General features: G+C 39.3%; 1 protein-coding gene across 10 annotated transcripts in view; it reads left to right on the top strand.

Moving 5' to 3' along the window:
* Nfx1 (nuclear transcription factor, X-box binding 1) overlaps positions 1–21,214 on the top strand; it is a 64,562-nt gene that overhangs the window by 21,370 nt on the left and 21,978 nt on the right. For all 10 annotated transcript variants that reach the window (XR_015440032.1, XM_087183779.1, XM_004838401.4 and 7 more), the window contains 5 exons: positions 3,341–3,412; positions 6,135–6,274; positions 8,499–8,598; positions 8,695–8,912; positions 17,724–17,821. Coding sequence is in view for 9 of the 10 variants with exons in the window: in XM_087183779.1 (XP_087039905.1) it covers positions 3,341–3,412; positions 6,135–6,274; positions 8,499–8,598; positions 8,695–8,912; positions 17,724–17,821 (628 nt within the window). In the remaining variant the exon portion in view is untranslated. The remainder of the gene's footprint in view (positions 1–3,340; positions 3,413–6,134; positions 6,275–8,498; positions 8,599–8,694; positions 8,913–17,723; positions 17,822–21,214) is intronic.

The raw sequence follows: 21,214 nt of genomic DNA, 5'->3' as shown, positions 1-21,214 counted from the left end.
TAAAGATTTAAATCTTAGGTTTGAATTACTTAAATAGTTTTGTGACCTAGTACGTTACATAACTTCTCTAAGCCTAAATTTGTACATCTATAAAATAATAATTATGGGAATAATACTACTTATTATGTGAGTTTTATGAAAATTAAATGAATGCATCTAGGAGGTTTGGTACCGAATCTGCCAAATGGTCAAAAAATGGTTATTTCTTGCTTTATTACACAAATCCAAGAGCAAAACAGACATAAGAATGTTATCTCAGTGCTTCTGCTGAGGTAAATATTGAGCTGAGGTAAATATTTGACCTGGGACCTGTGGTCAAGGGAAGATAGTAGTGGTGCCAAGGAGTGGTCAGTGGGGTAGAGTTGTTTCAGACTGGGCTAAAGAGCATGGCCTGTGGTTTGCTGAGCAGTTAGCTGCCTCTCTCCAATTGACTCCTTCCTCAGGGACTCATTTCTTAAATTAACTAGCTGGCATTTTTATCGTGACTACCAGAGAACATCAGAAGTCATGCGGATCAAGTAGTAAACACCATGTCTGAAGGAATGAGTACATTATGACCTGTTCTTTTGTGGCTCTGGAAATCCTACATTTGGCCTGGAAACTCTTTTACTCCTGTAAGGACTCTAGACGTTGCTAAAGTCCATTCCCCAACAATTCTTTCCAGGTCTCAGACAAAGCTTTGTGTGTCTCTTACTTACCAGAACTCAGAAGCCTCAGTTGTCCTTTTCCTCTATTTTGGGTTAGGTCATAAAATCCTCTAGAGCAGTGGTTCTCAATCCTGGCTGGTTATTGAAATCAGTTAGGGAACATTTAAAAACACCAGTACTGAGGCTCTGTCTCAGAGCAATTCAATCTGTGGAAGTGGGTAAAACAATCACAACCTGTGGGAGTGGGTGAAACTCTAGATGTAGGCACATGTGGTGGTGCATGCTTGTAATCGTTGCATTCCAGGAGGCTTAGGCAGGAGGATTGCAAGTTCAAACCTACCTAAGCAACTTATCGACTTAGTGAGACCCTATCTCAAAATAAAAAACAAGAGCTGGAGATGTATCTCAGTGAAGGCTGTGGGTTCAATACCCAGTACTGCCCCCCTCCCCCCCAGAAAGGATCCAGTATATAGCCAGCATTGCAAACCATTGTTTAAAAGGTTAAGAAAACCTGGGATTGAGTTGAGACCTCAGGGACGTTTGAAATTACTTGGAGTCACCCATACCTGCCCCACAGTTTATCTATCATTTAAAATTATTTAAATTGTTTTACCTGAAGGGATTGAGCCATATCATGTGAAATATAACTGTTGTATAATCACATTCATCTTTTAGGAGACCTGCCTAAATGTATGTCTAAGACTTTTTGTCAATAAAGTTCACCTTAGAAGACTTAGGCTCTTATTCCTGGATTGTTTCCAATGTTCAAACCTTACTTAAAAGAGTTCTCAGGGGGGTGGAGATTTAGCTCAGTGGCACCGAGCCTGCCTTGTAAGCACAAGGTCCTGAGTTTGATCCCTGGTACCAAAAAAAAAAAAAGAGTTCTCAGGTTTAGGAGTCATATATAAAGCTAGAAATCCCAAGCTGGGCATGGTGGTGCACACCTGTAAGCTCAGCACTCTGGGAGGCTCAAGTAGGAAGATTGCAATTTGGAATCCAGCCTGGGCAACCTTAGTGACTTATAAGACTCTTGTATCAAAATAAAAAATAAAGGGTCTGGGGATTTAGTTCAGTGGTTTTGCCACCTGCTGCACAAGTGCAAGGACCCGAGTTCGATCCCCAGTACCTAAATAAATAAATAAATAAATAAAGGGCCGGGGATTTAGCTCAGTGGTTCCAGCGCGTGCCTGGAAAGGAAAAGGTCCCAAGTTCGATCCCTGGTACCTAAATAAATAAATAGGGCTAGAGGTGGAGCTCAGTGCTAAGGCTCTGGGTTCAGTCCTTAGTATGGTAATCATCATCATCCCAGCCAGACTACATTATAGGCACCTGTGTTGTTTTTGTTTTTTACTTTTTACATAAAATTCTGTTACCAAAGGGATTAATTAGATTTGCTTCAGGTTGCCTTTTAATTCCCAAGGGATTGTACTTTGCCATCACTTAAAATTCGCTCTTTAAAAAAAAAGTTATTATAAAAGCTCCCAAAATGTATTTTTGAGCTACTGTGTGATTTGCTAGGTTGTCTGCTTTGAAGAGGGTATTATTTGTTTGAATGTACAAATTCAAAGTTTTTTTGTAAGTTTTTTTCCTGCTGGTTTCTGTAATATAGTTCCTATAAAAAGCATTCTACTCAGAGATCTGAGTAGACTTACCTCTTCCTTCTCTCCCTTTGTTGCTTACCAGCATGCCACCCTTCATGTCACCTTCTTACTGTTCCCATGGTTAGCCCATTGCCTGATGATTGCTTCATTAGCTGAAAAGGACTGTACTTCTTATGGGTCTAGTAGCTTTGAGCTCTATTATTTTGCTCAGAATCTGATCTTGTACAGGACTCTGTTGGGCATTCTGCCAGTCACCTGAGTGGCAAGCTGTTTTTATCTCTCACAGACTGCTGTAAGTGGGCCAGTGCCATATTTGAAAATGTCATCTTTCTCACACCCAAATAAAACCAGTATTTTGACTTGGGCTTTAGTTTTCTGATTAAATGTCCTAAGATAAGAATTAATGTCATGGTTTGGGTATTTTGTTTGTTTTTGGTTTTTCTTTTTTAGATGGGGTTTTACTGTGTAGACCAGGCTGGCCTTGAACTCTCAATCTCCTCCCTCAGCCAGCCAGTGCTGGGATTATAGGTGTGCACCACCAGGCCTGGCTTGATTTTTTTTTTTTTTCTTCTCTTTTTGTGGTACTGGAGATTGAAGCCAGGGGCTGTACACTGAACTATATCACTACCACTACCCCTTTCAATTAATTAATTAATTTGGAGACAAGGTCTCACTATACAGTTCAGGCTGCTCTTGAACTCACTATGTAGCCTAGGCTGCCCTAAAACTCTCAGTGATTCTCCTGCCTCAGCTTCCGAAGTGCTGGGATTACAGGTATGCACTATCATTTTTTATTATGAAGCAGGGTCTTGTGAAGTTGCCCATGCTGGGCTGGAACTTTTAATCCTGTTTCTTTATTTTTGTAGGTACCGGAGATTGAACCTAGAGCCATCACATTGAGCTACATCCCCAGCCCTTTTTGATTTTTTTTTTGAGATAGGATCTTGATAAGTTGCTAAGATTTAGAGAAATGCTAAAACATTTCATAGTAGGTTTATTTGTTGCCATATTCATAATAGGGCCCAGTTGGAGCGGATTTGTTCTGGTTTGGGTACAGGGTATGATTTATTCACTGTAGCCTTTCTTTTTTAGTCTCTGCCATCCTGGACCGTGCCCACCCTGCCCTGCCTTTATGACTAAAACATGTGAATGTGGACGAACCAGGTAAAGTTAAAATTGTACTCTAAACAAGACTTCAGTCTTCTTTAGAAGTAAATGCATGATTTACTTGTGAATTTCCAAAACAAAAGATTAATTAGTGGATATAAATAAGTGGCAAGTGTAGTAAAATGATCCTATGGCATCCATGGGGGATTGGTTCCAGATGCTCAGTCCCTTGTACAAAATGGTGTGGTATTTGCATATAACCTACATATATTCTCCTGTGTACTTTAAATCATCTCTGCATTACTCATATTATCTAATACAATGTAAATATCATGTAAATAAACTGTTAAATTATATTGTTTAGGGAATAAAGACAAATCTTAACATGTTCAGTACGGATACAGTTGTTTAAAAAATTACCTGCTCTTGGTTGAATCTGTGAGAGCGGAACTGATATGGAGGGCCAACTGTGGGACTGTTTTATAATAGTAGTTTATTTATGTTGCTAATCCTGTTTTACAACCTTATAGGTGATTAAGAAGTTGTATGCACAGTGAGATTGTAAAATTACCCATTCAGTGAAATGCCAAAGTGACAAGAATTTTCTTAACCTCTCTACAAGGTGTGATTTTGTTTTTTGGTTCCGGGGATTGAACTCAGGACCTTGCACATGCAAGGCAGTCACCAGAACCACTGAACTAAATCCCCAGTCCCTAAAATGCCAGTCTTACTTTTTTTTTGGTACCTGGGATCGAACTCAGGACCTTGCGCTTGTGAGAAAGGCAGCGGCACCACTGAGCTAAATCCCTGGTCCTCTTAACCTCTCCAATGGGTAACAATGCCAGGAGGTGAGCCCAGGCTTATTAAGGTCCAAGAGGCAGGCACCTTTTTTTCTGTGCCTAGCATAGTGTCTGGCATCTAGGAGATTTTTCAGTGAATATTGTTGCGTGAAAGAATAAGTAACTGCAGTAATCCTGCCCCCTTATAATGTAAGTTCTCCTGCATCTTCAGTGCAAGGACCACTGATGGCTATGGAGTGCCTGTAAGGCCCAGGAAGATCTTAAAATGATTTCTCAACCCTGAGACAAAATGAGATCATGCACATACTCAGGGATGTGCTTTTGTAGCAGTGTGGCCTACAAGACACATGCAAGCATTTTTTTTTAAGTTTATTGGTACATTTTAGGTATATAGTACAGTTATTTTCATCACTGGGGTCTTGTACCTTTACATGATGTATCTTGGTTATTATTTTTTCCCCATTCCCCTGCCCTCCCTTCACCCTCTCCACCCATCCCTATTTACAAAGATTTTGTTTCCATTTTTTCCTTTTCTCATATTTTTTCTTTTCCCTTCTTTCCTTTCCCCTACCCCTCCCACTTCCTCTACTCCTTTAGATCTTTTCTTCCTATTTCACATTATCAGTTATACATTTTGATCCTTATTTACACTTTTAGTTTTTCACACCAGAAAAACTGTTCAGTATTTACACATGTGAGACACATGCAAGCATTCTGAGTCAGAAGATCGGATCTGGGGTCTATTGCATAACTTGTTTGTTGATCCTGGGCAAGTTGTACAATCTTGTGGCGTCTCATTCTTCTTATCATAAAATTGAAATAATAGTGTATCTCAAGAAGTTGATGTTAGCCACGGTGCTGGGCATATGGTTGTATAATAAATAGCCTGATGGTAGCCATTATGCTGATCATCTGTACACCGATCATCTATGTATTAGAACAGTGACTTTATTTTTACTTTATTTCATTTAGTTATCTTTTTTTTTTTTTTTTTGTGGTACCAGGGATCAAACTCATGACCTTGCACTTGTGAGGTGGGCACGGTGCTACTGAGCTAAATCCCCGGACCAGGGTCTCGCTGTTTTTGAGATAGGGTCTTGTTATTTTGCCCATGCTATCTTCAAAGTCACGATCTTCCTGCCTCAGCCTTCTGAGTAGCTAAGATTATAGGGATGTGCCACAACACCAAGCTAAAAGTGACTTTTTTTTTTTCCAGTACCGGGGATCAAACTCAGGACCTTGAGCTTGCAAGACAGGCACAGTGCCACTGAGCTAAATCCACGTCCTAAAAGTGACTTTTAAAACAAAATATGTCATTGACATGATTAAGGGATGGAATAAAACTCATTGCAGGAGAGTAGACTCCAAATATTAAACCCTAGAAAGAGACCTAAAGACAGTGTCGAAAAGCTAATACGTCTGCAAAATTAGCATGTTTATAAGAACAAAGCTAGGATGATTCCCCACTCTGAATCAAAGACATATCTAGTAATATAGCAGTATAAAATGTCCAACATGCTGGTCCCAGGACAAGGTTATTGTGTTTTCAATCTATGTCAGAGCTGGGTACCTTTCTTCCCCAATCTGTAAGGTGGGAGCTCTAGGCAAAACTAGGACTATAATCTGGGGATCATCTAGCCTCTCACTCCAGGGCTCTTTTCTCCCACCACATGCTGCTTCATGGAACTTGGATGAGATCACATAGAACAAATTCTCTAAAATAGCTTTCAATTTCTCACTGATGAGAAAATAAGGGAGAGAAAGACAGGTTAGGATATAAAAACAACAACAAAGGAGAAAGAAGAAAGTGAAGGGGGAGTAATTAAGGAAATAAGAATTTGAGGAAGGAAACGTAGGAAAAAGGGGCAGCAATGTTGAGAGAGGGTCAGTAGGTTCTGAGGGGAAGGTTTGGGCTTCAGTGTTCATTTAGCTATGCAACAGAAACTTTTAGACAGGTGACGTCTTTACTATCTTTACAGGCACACAGTTCGCTGTGGTCAGGCTGTCTCAGTCCACTGTTCTAACCCATGTGAAAACGTTTTGAACTGTGGTCAGCACCACTGTGCTGAGCTGTGCCATGGGGGTCAGTGCCAGCCTTGTCGGATCATACTGAACCAGGGTAAGTGGTGTGCATACCAGCTGGCAGTGCCAGTGGACCTTTCTGGAACTACATAGTATGTAAATTGTATTGCAGTAAAACTTTTTCAAAAATCCACAGTGAGGAAGGAGGATCAAGGGGAAGGGGGAAAAATCCAAACCCATAGTGAAGAACCTGTTTACAATTAATAGAACAGCTAAAATAAAAATAATGACCAAATGTTGGCAAGGTTAGAACAACTGGAATTCTCATACGTTGCTGGCAGGTGTGTAAAATGGTACAACCATTTTAGACAAGGCTGGCGGTTTTTTATAAAAGTAAACCTGTGGGGCCGGGGATTTAGCTCAGTGATTTCGCCGCCTGCTGTGCAAGCGCAAGGACCCGAGTTTGATCCCCAGTACCAAAAAAAAAGTAAACCTGTGTATCCTATGACCTATGTACCTGAGTCATAAAAAGGCTTTATAGGGATATGTATTCATAAGAGCCCCAAACCAGAAAACCAAAATATTCCTCAACTGGAGGAAGGATAGATAAATAAATACTGTGCTGGGGCCGGGGATTTAACTCAGTGGTTTCGCTGCCTGCTGTGCAAGGGCAGGGACCTGAGTTCGATCCCCAGTACCAAAACATTTTAAAAAATTTAAAAAAAAAATACTGTGTGTTTCTTTTCTTTTCTTTCCTTTCCTTTCTCTCTCTCTCTCTCTCTCTCTGTCTCTCTCTCTCTCTCTGTCTCTCTCTCTCTCTCTTTGATACTGGGGATTGAACCTAGGGCCTCTGCCATGAGCTTCATCTCCATCACTTTTTTAGTTTTTCTGTAGATGTTAAATATCTACAAAGTATTTTGGCCACGCATTAGTTTATCTTCTCAAATGGTAATTCTTCTAGCATCCCATTCAGCCTTATGTAGAGATTTAATAAGCATTCCTTTGAGGTGTTCATTCATGTGTGGATAAAATGCTGAACATACTAAGGCAGGCAACAGAGTTCTTCCTCCAGACTGTCTTTGGTTCCTTAGTAGTATCCAACCATCTGTGACTGACCCTGTTGATTCCAACTTGTGCCTAAGTATAACAAAGCTTTTTAGTATTACACTAATTATTTCCTGATTGACCAAGGGCTCTATTTTGTTTTTATTGTCATAATTTTCTTACCCTTAACTCTTAACAGCTTTCTGCTCATTACCTCTGGAAAAAGGCTCTGTGCTGTGTGAGCAGAAACTTTGCAAAGAAAAGCCTGCTTGCAGGAAGTCCCAGTTGCTAGGAGTTTTTACCAATTCATTGATTCCACAAATGTGAATTTTTTTCCTATATCTATATTAATTCATCTGATACATCTTTATTGGATGAATGAGATTTTTTTGTTCTTATTTTGAGATACTGGGGATTGGATGCTAGGCAAGCACTCTACCACTAAGCTATACCTCCAGCCCTTCAAAGTACTCGAGACATTTTTACTCAGTATGAATACTCAGACATGACTTCTTTAAATTTAACAGTGGTATACAAATAATTAAGGATTTTATGCTGTCATGATAATTTAAGTACTTTTAGTAGCAAGGACGTTTTCTTATCCATTTTGTGTGAATTCCAGTATAAAAGCATCCAATCTATGCTGCTTGTGTTGATGTGAGGATGGGGATCCAGGTTCAACCCCTCTATCACTTTTACCAGTTTATCTTGTCCATACCCTTTGACATCTCCCCAGGGAGCCTCACACACAACCCAGGATGTTCCACCATGGCCTTATGGACCAGATAGTACTCTACATAATTTAGGGGTTGCTTCATCTGAATGCTGTTCTCATGATGTGCTGTGGAGGCCCTAATGAGGCATTGGCAGTTTAACAAGGGCTTTTATGTTTATTCCTGTAGTCAGCTCTTGGATCTTCGAGCTGGTATATAAACCACACTAATTTCTGCATCAAATCTGATCAGCAGTTCTGTGAAGAGATTTTGGGTTTTATTTTTTCTCTTCCCTCTGCATTAATGGGGATTGAACCCAGGACCTTCTCAATGTCCTACATTCCCAGCCCATTTTTTATTTTGAGGCAAGGTATCACTAAGTCTCTTAAGTTGCCAAGCTACACTTAAACTTGTACTCCTCCTGCCTCAGCCTTCCAGAGTGCTGAGATTACAGGCATTCACCACCCTACTGGCTGCATTTTGTGTTTTCTTATAGATTGTTAAAAATATATTAAGAACAGATACAAGTTACTAATCTGTTGATTTTGAAATTGTGTCCTCAAGTATGCTACTGTGGCAGCACCCCTCGAGATGTTTTATGTGGAACAGATACAGGAAAGTCTGATGGATTCGGGGACTTCAGCTGTTTAAAGATATGTGGCAAGTAAGGTTTTACATTTTTTTCGGTTAGAATAAAGCTGTGTTTTATGCAACAATTATGTAATAGTCTAATGGTTTGTTTGTTTGTTTGTTTTTACAGGGACTTGAAATGTGGGAACCATACGTGTTCTCAAGTGTGCCACCCTCAACCCTGCCAGCCTTGCCCACGGCTCCCCTACCTGGTACGCTTTTGCCCTTGTGGCCAAACTCCTCTCAGCCAATTGCTAGAACTTGGAAGTAGTGGTCGGAAAACATGCATGGATCCTGTCCCTTCATGCGGAAAAGTGTGTGGCAAGCCTCTGCCTTGTGGCTCCTCAGGTAATTAGTTGGCATAAAGTTGGCTTTAGAAGTGTTCGTGTAAATAAATGTTTGGCAGCAATAATGCTTCAGCAAAATAAAGAGGTTATACTATCAAAGGTTCTTCTAATCATTATGATCAAGTTTGTATATGTATTTTTTGTCTTCCTCTAAATATACTTATGAAAATATTCAGTTGCCCAAGTGATCTCTCCAGTTCAGGTATTTTTCTGCCAACTGTGGACAACTGTGATGAGATACTACTCCTTGAGGGATTAACACTCTACAACAAATACCATATTTTCTTTTACTAATCCAGGGTTCAGCAAGTGTTTAAATGCCTTTTCCTATAATTAGAACATGCTAAAATAACTGTGGATGAGATGTTTTAAGGACTACAATGATATTTGAGCCATTGAGACCAAACAGTGTCATTCTTTATAGCCATTTCCCATGTAGCTGAGGTAATGCCTTTTGAGCATCACTTTGGATGAATACTTTTCTAGAATTTACATTTTCTAAACAGAGGTTACTGAATTTCTTTCCTCTTGTTGATTCAGTCATCCTTTTCATGAACTTGTTACTCTATTAAACTTGATACAGTGAGGCCCTCAGGGCCTGGTGCAGTTTCTCAAGCTAGTTGCCCCATACCAGTGGGCAGTTTGCATTGTTTGTTATGCTTGTTAAAGCTTTTTGTTATTTCCTTGTCAGTCCTTTTAGTGTGCCAGCCTACCTTTAATCACTCCTTGTTTTCTTATTAGTGGCTTCCATTGCAATTAGATAATAGTCTGAGTTGGTACCGGGGATCGAACTCAGGACCTTGCGCTTTCAAGGCGGGTGCCAGAACCACTGAGCTAAATCCCCAGCCCTAGTCTGAGTTTCTTACAGAGCCTGTCTAACTTAGTCTTTGGCGGATATATGTGGGCAATTTTGCAGTGACTTCGCAACTTCTCTTTGTAGTGAGTGTTCAAAGGCAATTTAGGCTGAATAAGAAAGGTATTCCTGGGGCCAGGGATTTAGCTCAGTGGCACTGCGCCTGTCTTGCAAGCGCAAGGTCCTGAGTTTGATCCCTGGTTATCAAAAAAAAAAAAAAAGAAAGGTATTCCTGGGCTGGGAATGTAGCTCAGTGGTACAGTGTCTGCCTGGCAAGCATGAGGTCCTAAGTTCAATCCCCGGTACCAAAAAAAAAAAAAAAATCTTAGAAAGGTATTCCTGTAACTAATCTTGCATCTTAAATAAAACTAGACTCTTAAGTTTGGTTTCCATTTTATAGAAAGGAGAGATTTCAGATTTTTTTCTACATCCCAGCAGGAATGACTAGAGTACCTTACTCCTTTTTCTCAGTCTGATTTCAAATTATATAGAGGGGGGAATACTCTCTGTTTTTGTTTGGTTTTGTTTTGGTTTTGTTTGGTTTTGTTTTCGAGACAAAGTCTCACTATACAGTTCAAGCTGGTCTTGAACTCACTATGTAGCCCAGGCTGACCTCAAACTTGTGGCGATCCTCCTGCCTTAGCCTCCTGAGTGCTGGGATTACAGGCATGCGTCACCACGCCTGGCTTCTCTTATATTTTAATGTGTTATAGCTTCCTTAGGAAAACTGATTATCTCTTGGTTCTCTGCCTGCCATGAAAATTATCTGTGAAATGGAAAGCAAATGACTTCTACGTCATGAAGGATGGTAGACGTGTCAATTTTTTAAGAATTTCATATGTAATGACCAGCCTTCCTACCCCAAGGCTTAGGTATTCTATTGAAAAGGAAAGAAAAAAGAAATGTAAAATGAGTAATGCAAAGAGACTTGCTCGAGAGAAGAGCAGTAACTGTCAGTAACAGGGCTTAGGGTATGACCACGTCAAGGGATTATAATGTAACCGCTTTACCTGAACAGTTTTTTTGGTTTTGGTCTTTTTTTTTTCCAGTTCTGGGTTAGAACCCAGGGCCTCACACAGTCCTAGACAAGCTCTCTGCCACTAAGCTAAGGAGATTGATTATTTATTTATTCATTTTACTTTAGTTTTTAAATGTTTTCTTTAATTTAAAAATGGTTTTTATAAGGGCCAGGGATTTAGCTCAGTGGTTTCACGGCCTGCTGCGCAAGCACAAGGACCCGGGTTTGATCCCTGGTACCAAAAAACAAAAACCCCCAAAACATATATAAAAAATGTTTTTTATGAAAAAAAAATGGTTTTTATGAAAATGTAGTACACTGTCATTATTGAAAACTTCAACCAATATGGAAATACACAGAAGAAAATTGAGTTACTTCCAAACACCTCTTCCTCTTTGCCACCAGAGGTAATTACTGAGGAGCAGAGAGTTTTCCAGGCAATCTTCTGTGTATTTATACGCCTTTATATTTTCTTTCTTTTTTTTTTTTTTGGTACTGGGGATCGATCTCAGGACCTTGCGCTTGTGAGGCAGGCAGCGGAACCACTGAGCTAAATCCCCGGCCCTATATGCTTGTATATTTACAATAAAAATATCTAACTTAATTTTTCCTAAAGGCAGTTGTGCCATGTGTATTATAATCTAGGTTTTTTTTTTCAATTAATATCTTGTAGCTATTCCTTTAGTCAGTATTTTCCTAACCTCTTAGAAATCTAAATTCTTTGGGAAATGTCCAGCTTTGTCTTTGTGAATAAATTTTAAAATGTGTTTATATATTTTACTCAGGCAAAAGGATCAGGGTTCTTCTATTTAGAAGTGCAAACTTTATCCATCTTTAGTGTGCTAAAAGAGCTGAAAGAGTAGGACAATATCCTTGACACTGTTAGCATTTTTGGTAATGGTCTAAAAGTATAGCTCAGTGGTAGAACACTTGCCTCGCATACACAAGGTCCTGAGTTTAATTCCTAGCACCACAAAAAACAGCAGCAAATTTTAGTAGGGGCTGAAGTATAGCTCAGTGTTAGAGCACTTGGCCTATCAATTACCCAGCAGATTTTTAATCATGTAAAATGTTTTTATTGTTTTTGTTTGTTTTGGTATGGAGGTTGAACCCAGCCTTTTCACTGGTAAATCCTAGCTCTCTTTTTTATCTTTTAGTTTGAGACAGGTTCTAAGTCAATAAATTGTCCAGGTTTGGTTCAAAACTTCAATCTCCTGTCTCAGTCTCTCAGAGTAGTAAGGATACAGGTGTGGGCCACCATGCTTGGCTTTATATAAAAGTCTTAAGGCTGAGTTAGACTGAGGAGCTTAAAGAAGATAAGTCTGTGGCTGGTAGTAGCAGTGATTCATTCAAGTTTGTTCAGGCCTAGCCTGTCTGTAGAAAGCTTGTTTAGGTCTTTTAGTATCTCTTCTAATAGGAATTTTTTATGCCAGAGTTACAGCTTCAATGTAAGACATGGTGGGTATAGTTCTACATTCAGGATGGTGGCATAAGAGGCTCCCTGTGGATCTGCTTTCTAGCAAAATAGGCAAAGCTGCAGAAAACTGTTTAAAAAGCAGCCATTTAGGACCAGGGCTCAGTGGTTCCGCTGCCTGCCTTGCAAGGGCACGGTCCCGAGTTCAATCCTCAGTAATTAAAAACAAAAAAACAAAACAAAAAGCAGCCATTTAAAGTTTCTGAGCCAGGCATGGTGGCCCTCGGGAGGCTGAGGCAAAAGGATCACTTGAGTGCAAGGCCAACCTGAACTACATAGTAAAACCCTGTCTCAAAAAATGGGCCGGGGATTTAGCTCAGTAGTTTCATCGCCTGCCTTGAAAGCACAGGGACCCGATTTCGATTCCCAGTACCAAAAAAAATTTAAAAATAAAAATAAAAAATGTTTCTGGAAATTGTCCTACATCAAATTAAGAGATATTTATTAAAGAAAATCTACTGAAAGTTGGATAAGCAACAGCAAGAGTGTGACATTTGAGCTGCAACCCATTCACTCCCTTCTCCCTTCAGCTTAACAAAAGCTCCACTCAAGATGAGTGTAAGCTGGGCATGGTGGTACATGCTCCAATGCCAGAAGTCTGGGAAGCTGATGCAGGCAAATCACAAGTTTAAGCCTAGCCAGGCAACTTAGCAACTTAATGAAACCCTGTCTCAAAATAAAAAATAAAGGGCTCAATGGCCGAGGATTTAGCTCAGTGGTTCACTGCCTGCCTCACAAGCTAAAGGTCCTGAGTTCGATCCCCAGTACAAAAAAATAAAATAAAATAAAATAAAGGGCTCAGAATGTAGCTCAGTGCAAAGGGCCCTGGCTTCAGTCTGCATTACAGCAACAACAACAACAAAAAAGATGTTGTGGCAAAGAAGACATGGCTTTCTCTCCCCTCAGCCCCATTCAGTGATTATTATACCTCACTAAGGGGAATAGACTATTAACATGTTTTATCCCTCCAACTACAAGTTGAAGAGGTTGAATTTCTGGTGAGTACAATGGAGAGGTTAGTGGCTCTTCTCCTTTACCCAGCCCTCACTCTGGAATGGAGGCTCTACCCCATTGTAAGAAAACATGCACCTTGAGACCATGATGTTAATAAATAAGCACACAAGCTTAGGTATTCCATTTTTTTCTCTATTATGAAAAATCCAGAGTAAATAAAGAGCAAAATAAAAGATAGATAAACAAAGTAGGGAGATAGATCTTTCTCAAATGATCTGGGGATCAAGAGATGGAGGAAGGAAAGGTGTTGAGAAAAGAATTAAGATGTATATGTACCAACTCCCCACAAGGAATGTAATCATTATGTACTGCACAATGCAAAAGAAAAAACCCTGCTAAAACTACTGTCATCTCAGGATATGTGTGCACCCCCAAGGGTAGGCTGTCAAAAAGTGATACCACAGGCTGGGGATTTAGCTCAGTGGCACAGCACCTGTCTTAGTGTGAGGTCCTGAATTCAATCCCCGGTACAAAAAAAAAAAAAAGTGATACCAACAGCTTCATGCCATAGGGAAAATTGACTTCACTAAGGTGGTTTAGCCAAATTATAAAACAAATAAACAAGCTGACCACAACAAAAACAAGCAGTGGTGAGAGTAGAAGCAATATCCAGAGTTGCTGTATTAGCTAAAATGTCTGGTTTTCAAGGGAGAAAAAAATATGCAAAGAAACAGGGAAAAAAGTAGCCAACAGAAATTGCCTGTAAGAGTAAACAGATGTCAGATTTAACAGAGACTTTTACATACTCTGTATAAATATGCTCAAAGAACTGAAGGAAAACTGCTTAAAAAGGTGAAGGAAGATAGGAAGATAGAAAATATCAGAATCAGACTGGGGATTTAGCTCAGTGGTTCCGCTGCCTGCGTCACAAGCGCAAGGACCCAAGTTCGATCCCCAGTACCAAAAAAAAAAAGAAAATATCAAAAAAAAAAAAGAGAGAACTGGGAGCTTTATTTTATTTTTTATTTACTTTATTTATTTTTTTTGGTACCAGGGATCAAACTCGGGTCCTTGTGGTTGCAAGGCAGGCAGCAGAACCACTGAGCTAAATCCCTGGCCAGTTTGTTTATTTATTTATTTATTTATTTATTTATTTATTTATTTATTTTTAATTTTTTTGTACCGGGGATTGAACTCGGGACCTTGGCGCTGGAACCACTGAGCTAAATCCCCGGGCCGGGAGTTTTATTTTTAAAAAAATAGAAACTCTGGAGTTGAAAGTACAATAACTAAAATGAAAAATTTCTTAAAGTAATTCAACAGTAGTTTTCATCTGGTAGAAGAAAGATAGTGAATGTGAAGATAAACTGATAGAAATGACAGAGAGAAAATAAACAGAGCCTCAAAAAATATGGGACACTTTTTTGCAGGGGGTTGGTTTTTTAAGACAGTGTCGCCTTATGTGGTTCAGACTGTCCTTGAACTCATTATGTAGCCCAGGCTGGCCTCAAACTAACAATCTTCCTGCCTTAGCCTCCTGAGTGCTAAGATTACAAGCATGTGCCACCACACCCAGCAGGGACACCTTTAAGCACATTAACATACTGTACTAGGAATATAAGGAGAGTTGAAAGGAAGAGAAAAATATTTGAAGATAAGTAGATAAAAAAATTCAAATGTACTGGAAAATATATGTCCAGAAGGTCACTGAATTTTTGGTAGGATCAATAATACAAAGAGATCCATACCCAGATATGCAATAAAAATACTGAAAGCTAAAAATAAGGAGAAAATCTTGAAAGCAAGAGAAAAATGACTCATTATATACAAGGGAATTTCTGTAAGATTAACAGTGGGTTCCTTATCAGAAATAGTGGAGAACACATTACAAAGAGAAAGCAGTAGGATGGTGTGTCAGTATCAGGGTTCACCAGAGGAGTGGGTTTAAAATAAAATATATATATGAGATATATAAAGGATTTACCAAGTAGTCTTACAGTGGCCACCTGCTGAACAGGGTGGAAGAATGCAAAATGGCCATCTGCACACTGAAGAGCTAGGACTTACAGTCCAAAGTCCAAGGCTCGGACCTCACTGCAGAGACTGATGGGAACACCAAAGATTCTGTGTTGGAAGGCTGAAGAGTATGCCAGAAGCTGGAAGGAACTAGAGACAAATGTCCAAAGGCAATGGTGAAGAGAGGAGCTAGCCCCAAGAAGAAGCAAAAGGGAAGGCTTACCATTTTTATTCTCTCCAGGTTACAAGCTGCCTGCTTCCAGGGCAGTCTTCCCTCCTCAGTTTTTAGCCTACCCATCAGTCATCCAGAACTGTGCCCCATTAATCTGCTACCCATTTCTTAATCCATTCAAGTTGACATTACAATTAGCTATCACAGATGAGGTATTCAGAGTGCTGAAAAAGACTACCACCAAGAATCTTATCCAGCAAAACTGTCTTTCAAAAATGAACATAAAAACAGAATTCATCGCTAGCAGGCAGATCTGCCATTCAATAAATACTAAAGGAAGTTCTGTGGGCTAAAAACAAGTAAACGCTTTTGGAAACTCAAATGCACATAAAAAAAAAAATAAGGTAATTATGTAACTCCCCTCCCCACCTGGGTACTGGGGATCAAACTCAGGACCTTGCATTTGTGAGCCAGGTGAGGCAGGTGCAGTACCACTGCATTAAATCCCTGCCCCAGTAACTATGTAATTATAAAAGACTATAAATGCTGGGGTTTTTTCTCCCAACTCATTTTAAAAGCAACTATTTTATGTATAAAATAGTATGTATATGATTATATCGTTAGGCCTGTAACTTACAAATATATTTCATAATAACAGCACAAAGGAGATGGATAGAACCAAAGTTGTATTGGAATAAGGAAATTGTATCAAATGTTACTGAGACCCACGGGAACAAATGGGGAAAAACACAAATGGTAAATAAGATCAGTGTAACAAACTATATATCCTTACTATCTTTCCTTATCTTCTTTAGTAGACATAATGCTATATAAAATTATAGCAATGTAGCATTTGGTTTGTAATACTGGATGGACATATAAATAGATAGATAGATAGATAGATAGATAGATAGATAGATAGATCAATCGATCAGTAATACAAAGGAGAGAAGAGTAGAGTTATATAGGAGTACAGCTCCTTCACTGATTTAAATCCAGAATCCAGGGCTGGGGATTTAGCTCAGTGGTTCTGGCACCCGCCTTGCAAGTGCAAGGTCCAGAGTTCGATCCCCGGTACCAAAAAAAAAAAATCCAGAATCCATTTTGATAATAAGATCATAGCCTCAGAGCAGTCACTGAGAAAATAGCTCAAAAAATGTAGTAAAAAAAAAAGAAAAAAATGTAATGGAAAAATATCATTAAAGGGATAAAAAAATGTTACTCTTTAGAAAATATTGACTTAATGCAAAAGAAAGCATTAAAAGAAGATTAGATTGGGCCGGGGATTTAGCTCAGTGGTTCTGCTGCCTGCCTTGTAAACACAAGGTCCCGAATTCGATCTCCAGTACCAAAGAAAAGATCAACAGAAAAAGATAAGGTGAGCCCGGGGATTTAGCTCAGTGGTTCCGGCGCTTGCCTTGCAAGCACAAGGACCCAAATTTGATGCCTGTTACCAAAAAAAAAAAAGATACAGAAAACTAAAAATGGCAGACACAGATCCAACTATATCAATAATAATAATGAATGTGACTGGCTTAAACAAAAGGTATTTTTCAGATACCTTTTGATTTTGGGATAAAAAACAAAACAACTGGATGCAGTGACACACACTTGTAATTCCAGCTACTTGGGAAACTAAGGCAGGAGGATCACAAGTTTGAGGCCAGCCTGGGCAGTTTAACAAAATCCTGTCTCAGAATAAAATTAAAAATAAAATCCAATTACATGCTGTCATCAGGAGACAGACTTTAGAATAAAAGATACAATGAGTCTGAAAGTTAAAAGATGAAAAGAATATGTCATTTAAACAGTAGCCATGAGAAAGAGACTCTGGGTTATTCTCAACTTGGTGTTCACAGAACTGGTTCTCCAGATACTTGCAGAGTCAAGAGTACTTCAGTAATCCACAACTATAATTTTTTTTTTTAATTGGTACCGGGGATCAAACTCAGGACCTTGCAGTTGCCAGGCAGGCACTGTGCCACTGAACTACATTCCCGGCATAACCACAATTTTAAGATCTCAGTCTAATCTAAGAAGAGTCTAGCCTAAGAAGAGTCAGAAGATCTATTCTTTGAGCTAGGTGAGCAACATGCCCATTAAAGCATATTCCAGTGGCTAATGCTATGTTCCATCCTTGTCTGGAAAGACCTAGCCTACCAGGTGAAGGGAAGATAGGGGAAGAAGCATTGACTTTTCTCCCCTGAACTCTGATTCTGGAGTTGCAAGGAGTAGAGGTGGTAGACCAGTGTGACTAGTGAATTTGGGAGTATGAAAATGAGTAGTTACAATTTTCATTCCCAGCTCTTTTCATTTTTATTAAAGATTTCATTCATACCTGTGAAAAGCTCTGCCATGAAGGAGACTGTGGACCATGCTCTCGAACGTCAGTTATTTCCTGCAGATGTTCTTTCAGAACAAAGGTAAATCCTAAACAATGCTAAAATTGTTTCCATCAGTGCCTTGTAAAATGGTGATTATGGGAAGGGAAGAAACAAAATAATCTGTTTTATTCCTGTCATACTATATGTGATTGAATGAGTCCACCCAATGTATATAACCCCAAATCTACTATAAGCTAATTGTAGGATAGACATGGGGATTTCAGAACTCAAGGCTCAGAAATCGATAGTGGGGCTAAGACAAGTATACAAATAGTGCTACTAAATATAAATGTGAAAAGAGCAACAATAGCCCTGTTGTAAGGAGCTAGCCAAATAAGTTAAAAAAGACAGTCCACGAGACTGGCTTCACCTCTAACACCCACTGCAAGGGATTAGACAGCTGCTAAATTAGAACAGTCCACATGACTACCCACTTCTGATACCAGCTTCAGATTCATTGGTCCTAAAGACCACCCACCCTCAAGGCTTGATAATTTAGAAAGACTCACCGAAAAGCAGAGAAAGACTCACTGTTATATTCATGGCTGCAGTTTTATTACAAGAAAAGGATACAGATTAAAATCAGCCAAGGGAAGAAGCATGTAAGACAGAGTCCAGGAAAGTACCAAATATAGAACTTCATTTTTTCTCTCCCAGGAATCAGGACAGCATTACTTTCTCAATGCTAATATGTGACAGTATGCTTGTTTACTTTCTCAGTATTGGTGTTTGACGGTATGCTTGGAATATTGCCAACCAGGGAAATTCTCCCAAGTCTGTGTGTTTAGTTTATTGGGTCTCTGGCATGTGCCTGATCTCAGTCTCCAGTTTCTCCAGAGGTCTACCAATGCTACATGAGACTCAAAGCCCTCACCCTAGGACTATCTAGTGTGGCCTCCCTGCTCCAAAATTGTATTAAACTGTCCAGTGACCTAAGGCGGTAGGCAAATAATCATACTTCTGTCAGGCATGACCTTCCACTAGGATTAGGGATTACCTCTCAGAAGCCAAGTACAAAAGCCTGTTGTTAGTTTCTACTTTATGCCCTGGGTAGTTCTGAGTGGACTTTGTGTTATAAAAGGACATCTTACCATTTTGGAGTTAGATCATGGTGTCAGTTCTGAGTGTGTAACCCAAGAGGCAGGAAGCCTTCCTGTGGAAGTCTTTGAGTGGAACATACTAAATGATGAGTTGTCTTGTTCATGACCTACTTCTGGTCATTTCAGGGCATATCAGCACTTGTCCCAACAGGACATAGGTGAGGGTGGAGACAGAATTCTGAACAGTTGGTTCTGTTTGTTAAAAACAGTGAAGGCCTGGGAATCAGCTAACTTGCAAATGATTCTGAAGGTATGGTCCATAAATTGGAAACTAGCTTAATAGGTAAGCTTCAGGATAATAGCAAAAAAAAAAAAAAGTAAAAATAGTACACTTTATCATGTTAAAAGTTGTATAGGCATTTGTGAGAGTTTTTTCTTCCCCTGAAAGTAATCAGTATAAGTGAGGAGTAAAAATTTTGAGTATCAGTTGCAGGACCACTTTTTACTTCATAAATACCGATTAACACATTCCCGCTGGCTCGAAACAACAGTGGTACTTACTTGACTGTCCCACCGGGTGGCTTGTACATGGTTGGTACAAATGGATCTAATCACTTTTATTGGGGTTTTTTTACTAATAAAATTAATAAAGGGCCCGGGATTTAGCTCAGGGGTTCTGCCGCCTGCCTCACAAGCACAAAGTCCAGAGTTCAATCCCCAGTACCAAAAAAAGTAAATAAATAAATAAAATTAATAAAAAGCTTCCTATGGAACAGTCAGGCATGTACCACTGGCGGTTCAAGCCCCCCCCCCCCCAGCAGTGAGGTATACAAATTACAGGCCTGCCATGAACATGTTAATGACTGTGGGTACAGTTCAGTGACAGAGCATGTGCTTACTATGCATGAGGTTGTGGATTCAATTTCTAGGACAAAAAAAAAAAACAAAGGCTGTGAGAATTAGTAATCATCAATTCAATTATGCTCAGAGCTGCTCTTTGTGACTCTTGTGAGCAAGAGTTACAAGCAAGGTTGGGACCTAAAAGGTAAAAATAGTAGCTCTGTTTGCTGCATTCTCTCCAATAATCCTGTTACCTGCTTTCTTGCTTCTTACACTGCTTTCTCAGACCCTCTAATAATGGGTATGTAAGTGTATCCTTGAAAAGCCATGTGTTAATTGAATTTTTGCAGATAAGCCTTTTTCTGTAAGTGCTGAAGGTACTTACTATAAATACGAATTCTGTTAACCCTTTTTGGCAAGCTGATGATCATCATTGGGTGTGATGGTGCATGCCTGTAATCCCAGCAGGTGGGAGGTTGAAGGAGGAAGATTGCTGTGAGTTCAAGGCCAGCCTCAACTATATAAGGAGTCCCTGTCTCAAAAAAACAAACAGAAAAGATGATAAATAATCATCTCACTGTTCAACCAAATTTTATATGAATGTGGATTTTTTTCTTGAAATGCTTTTTGGAATGGAATGGGTTTTTTCACTGAAATGAGTTTTCTGATAAATAAAACTTAGGTTTTTTTTGTTTTTGTGTTTTTGGTACCAGGGACCAAACTCCGGTACTTGCACTTGCAGGGCAGATGAGGCACCACTGAGCTAAATCCCCGGCCCTAAAACTTAGTTCTTAAAGCTTTAAAGGTGATTAATTCTTTTTATCACTTTGAGAATTATATGCTTTATCTTACTACCTCTAATAAAGAATGGTATATTTAAGTTTTTATTAGCAATTCATTTTAGGTATTTAGGGAACCCTGCCTTTCCCGGGTTTTGAAATATAACCCAGCATATAATTTCTCTGTACAATCCAGTGATTGCATTAACAAGAGAGCAGTTTCATGAGTCACATGTGCTTTATATCTCTAAAGAGCACATGGGAAGCTTTTTCTTACCTGTCTCAGCAAACTCATTTTTTAATCTAAATAAACATTTATTTTCTATCCAAGAGCCTTCAGTTTCTTAGACCTTTTCACGTCTGTTATCAGTTCCAATAACTGCTTAATTAAGAGTTTATTATTTTGCCAATTTCTGAGTACATGGCAACCTGTAAGTGACATCAAAGCCAAAGTTTTTTTTTACTTTGATTCGCATTTATTTTATGCCTAATTTATTCCCATGCTGTAAGTTTTTGTTTGAGGATATCTTTTTCTTCTGTGCAACTTCCTCCTCTGGTTTAGGAACAATTTGTTCCTTTTCAGTAAGGATCATCCCAGTGTGTCAGAGGGCGCTCATGTATGGGTTAATCTGGCCATGAGCTCTGTAAGTATGGTGGCGTATCTTGAGTGCTCAAAGCCAAATTTAGATATAGATGCTGGGCGGCCATCCAGGCTCATTCTGTGCCGAGTGGCTGATTTGCTCCTTACACAACAACCTCATATTAGAGGGCCA

This window comes from Heterocephalus glaber, unplaced genomic scaffold (assembly GCF_053883595.1).
Source record: "Heterocephalus glaber isolate CG9 unplaced genomic scaffold, H.glaber_assembly_v1.0 deba00001481, whole genome shotgun sequence".
In the NCBI taxonomy this organism is placed as follows: Eukaryota; Metazoa; Chordata; class Mammalia; order Rodentia; family Bathyergidae; genus Heterocephalus; species Heterocephalus glaber.
The sequence above is the reverse complement of the archived record's forward strand: the minus strand, read 5'-3'. Positions and strand labels throughout refer to the sequence as shown.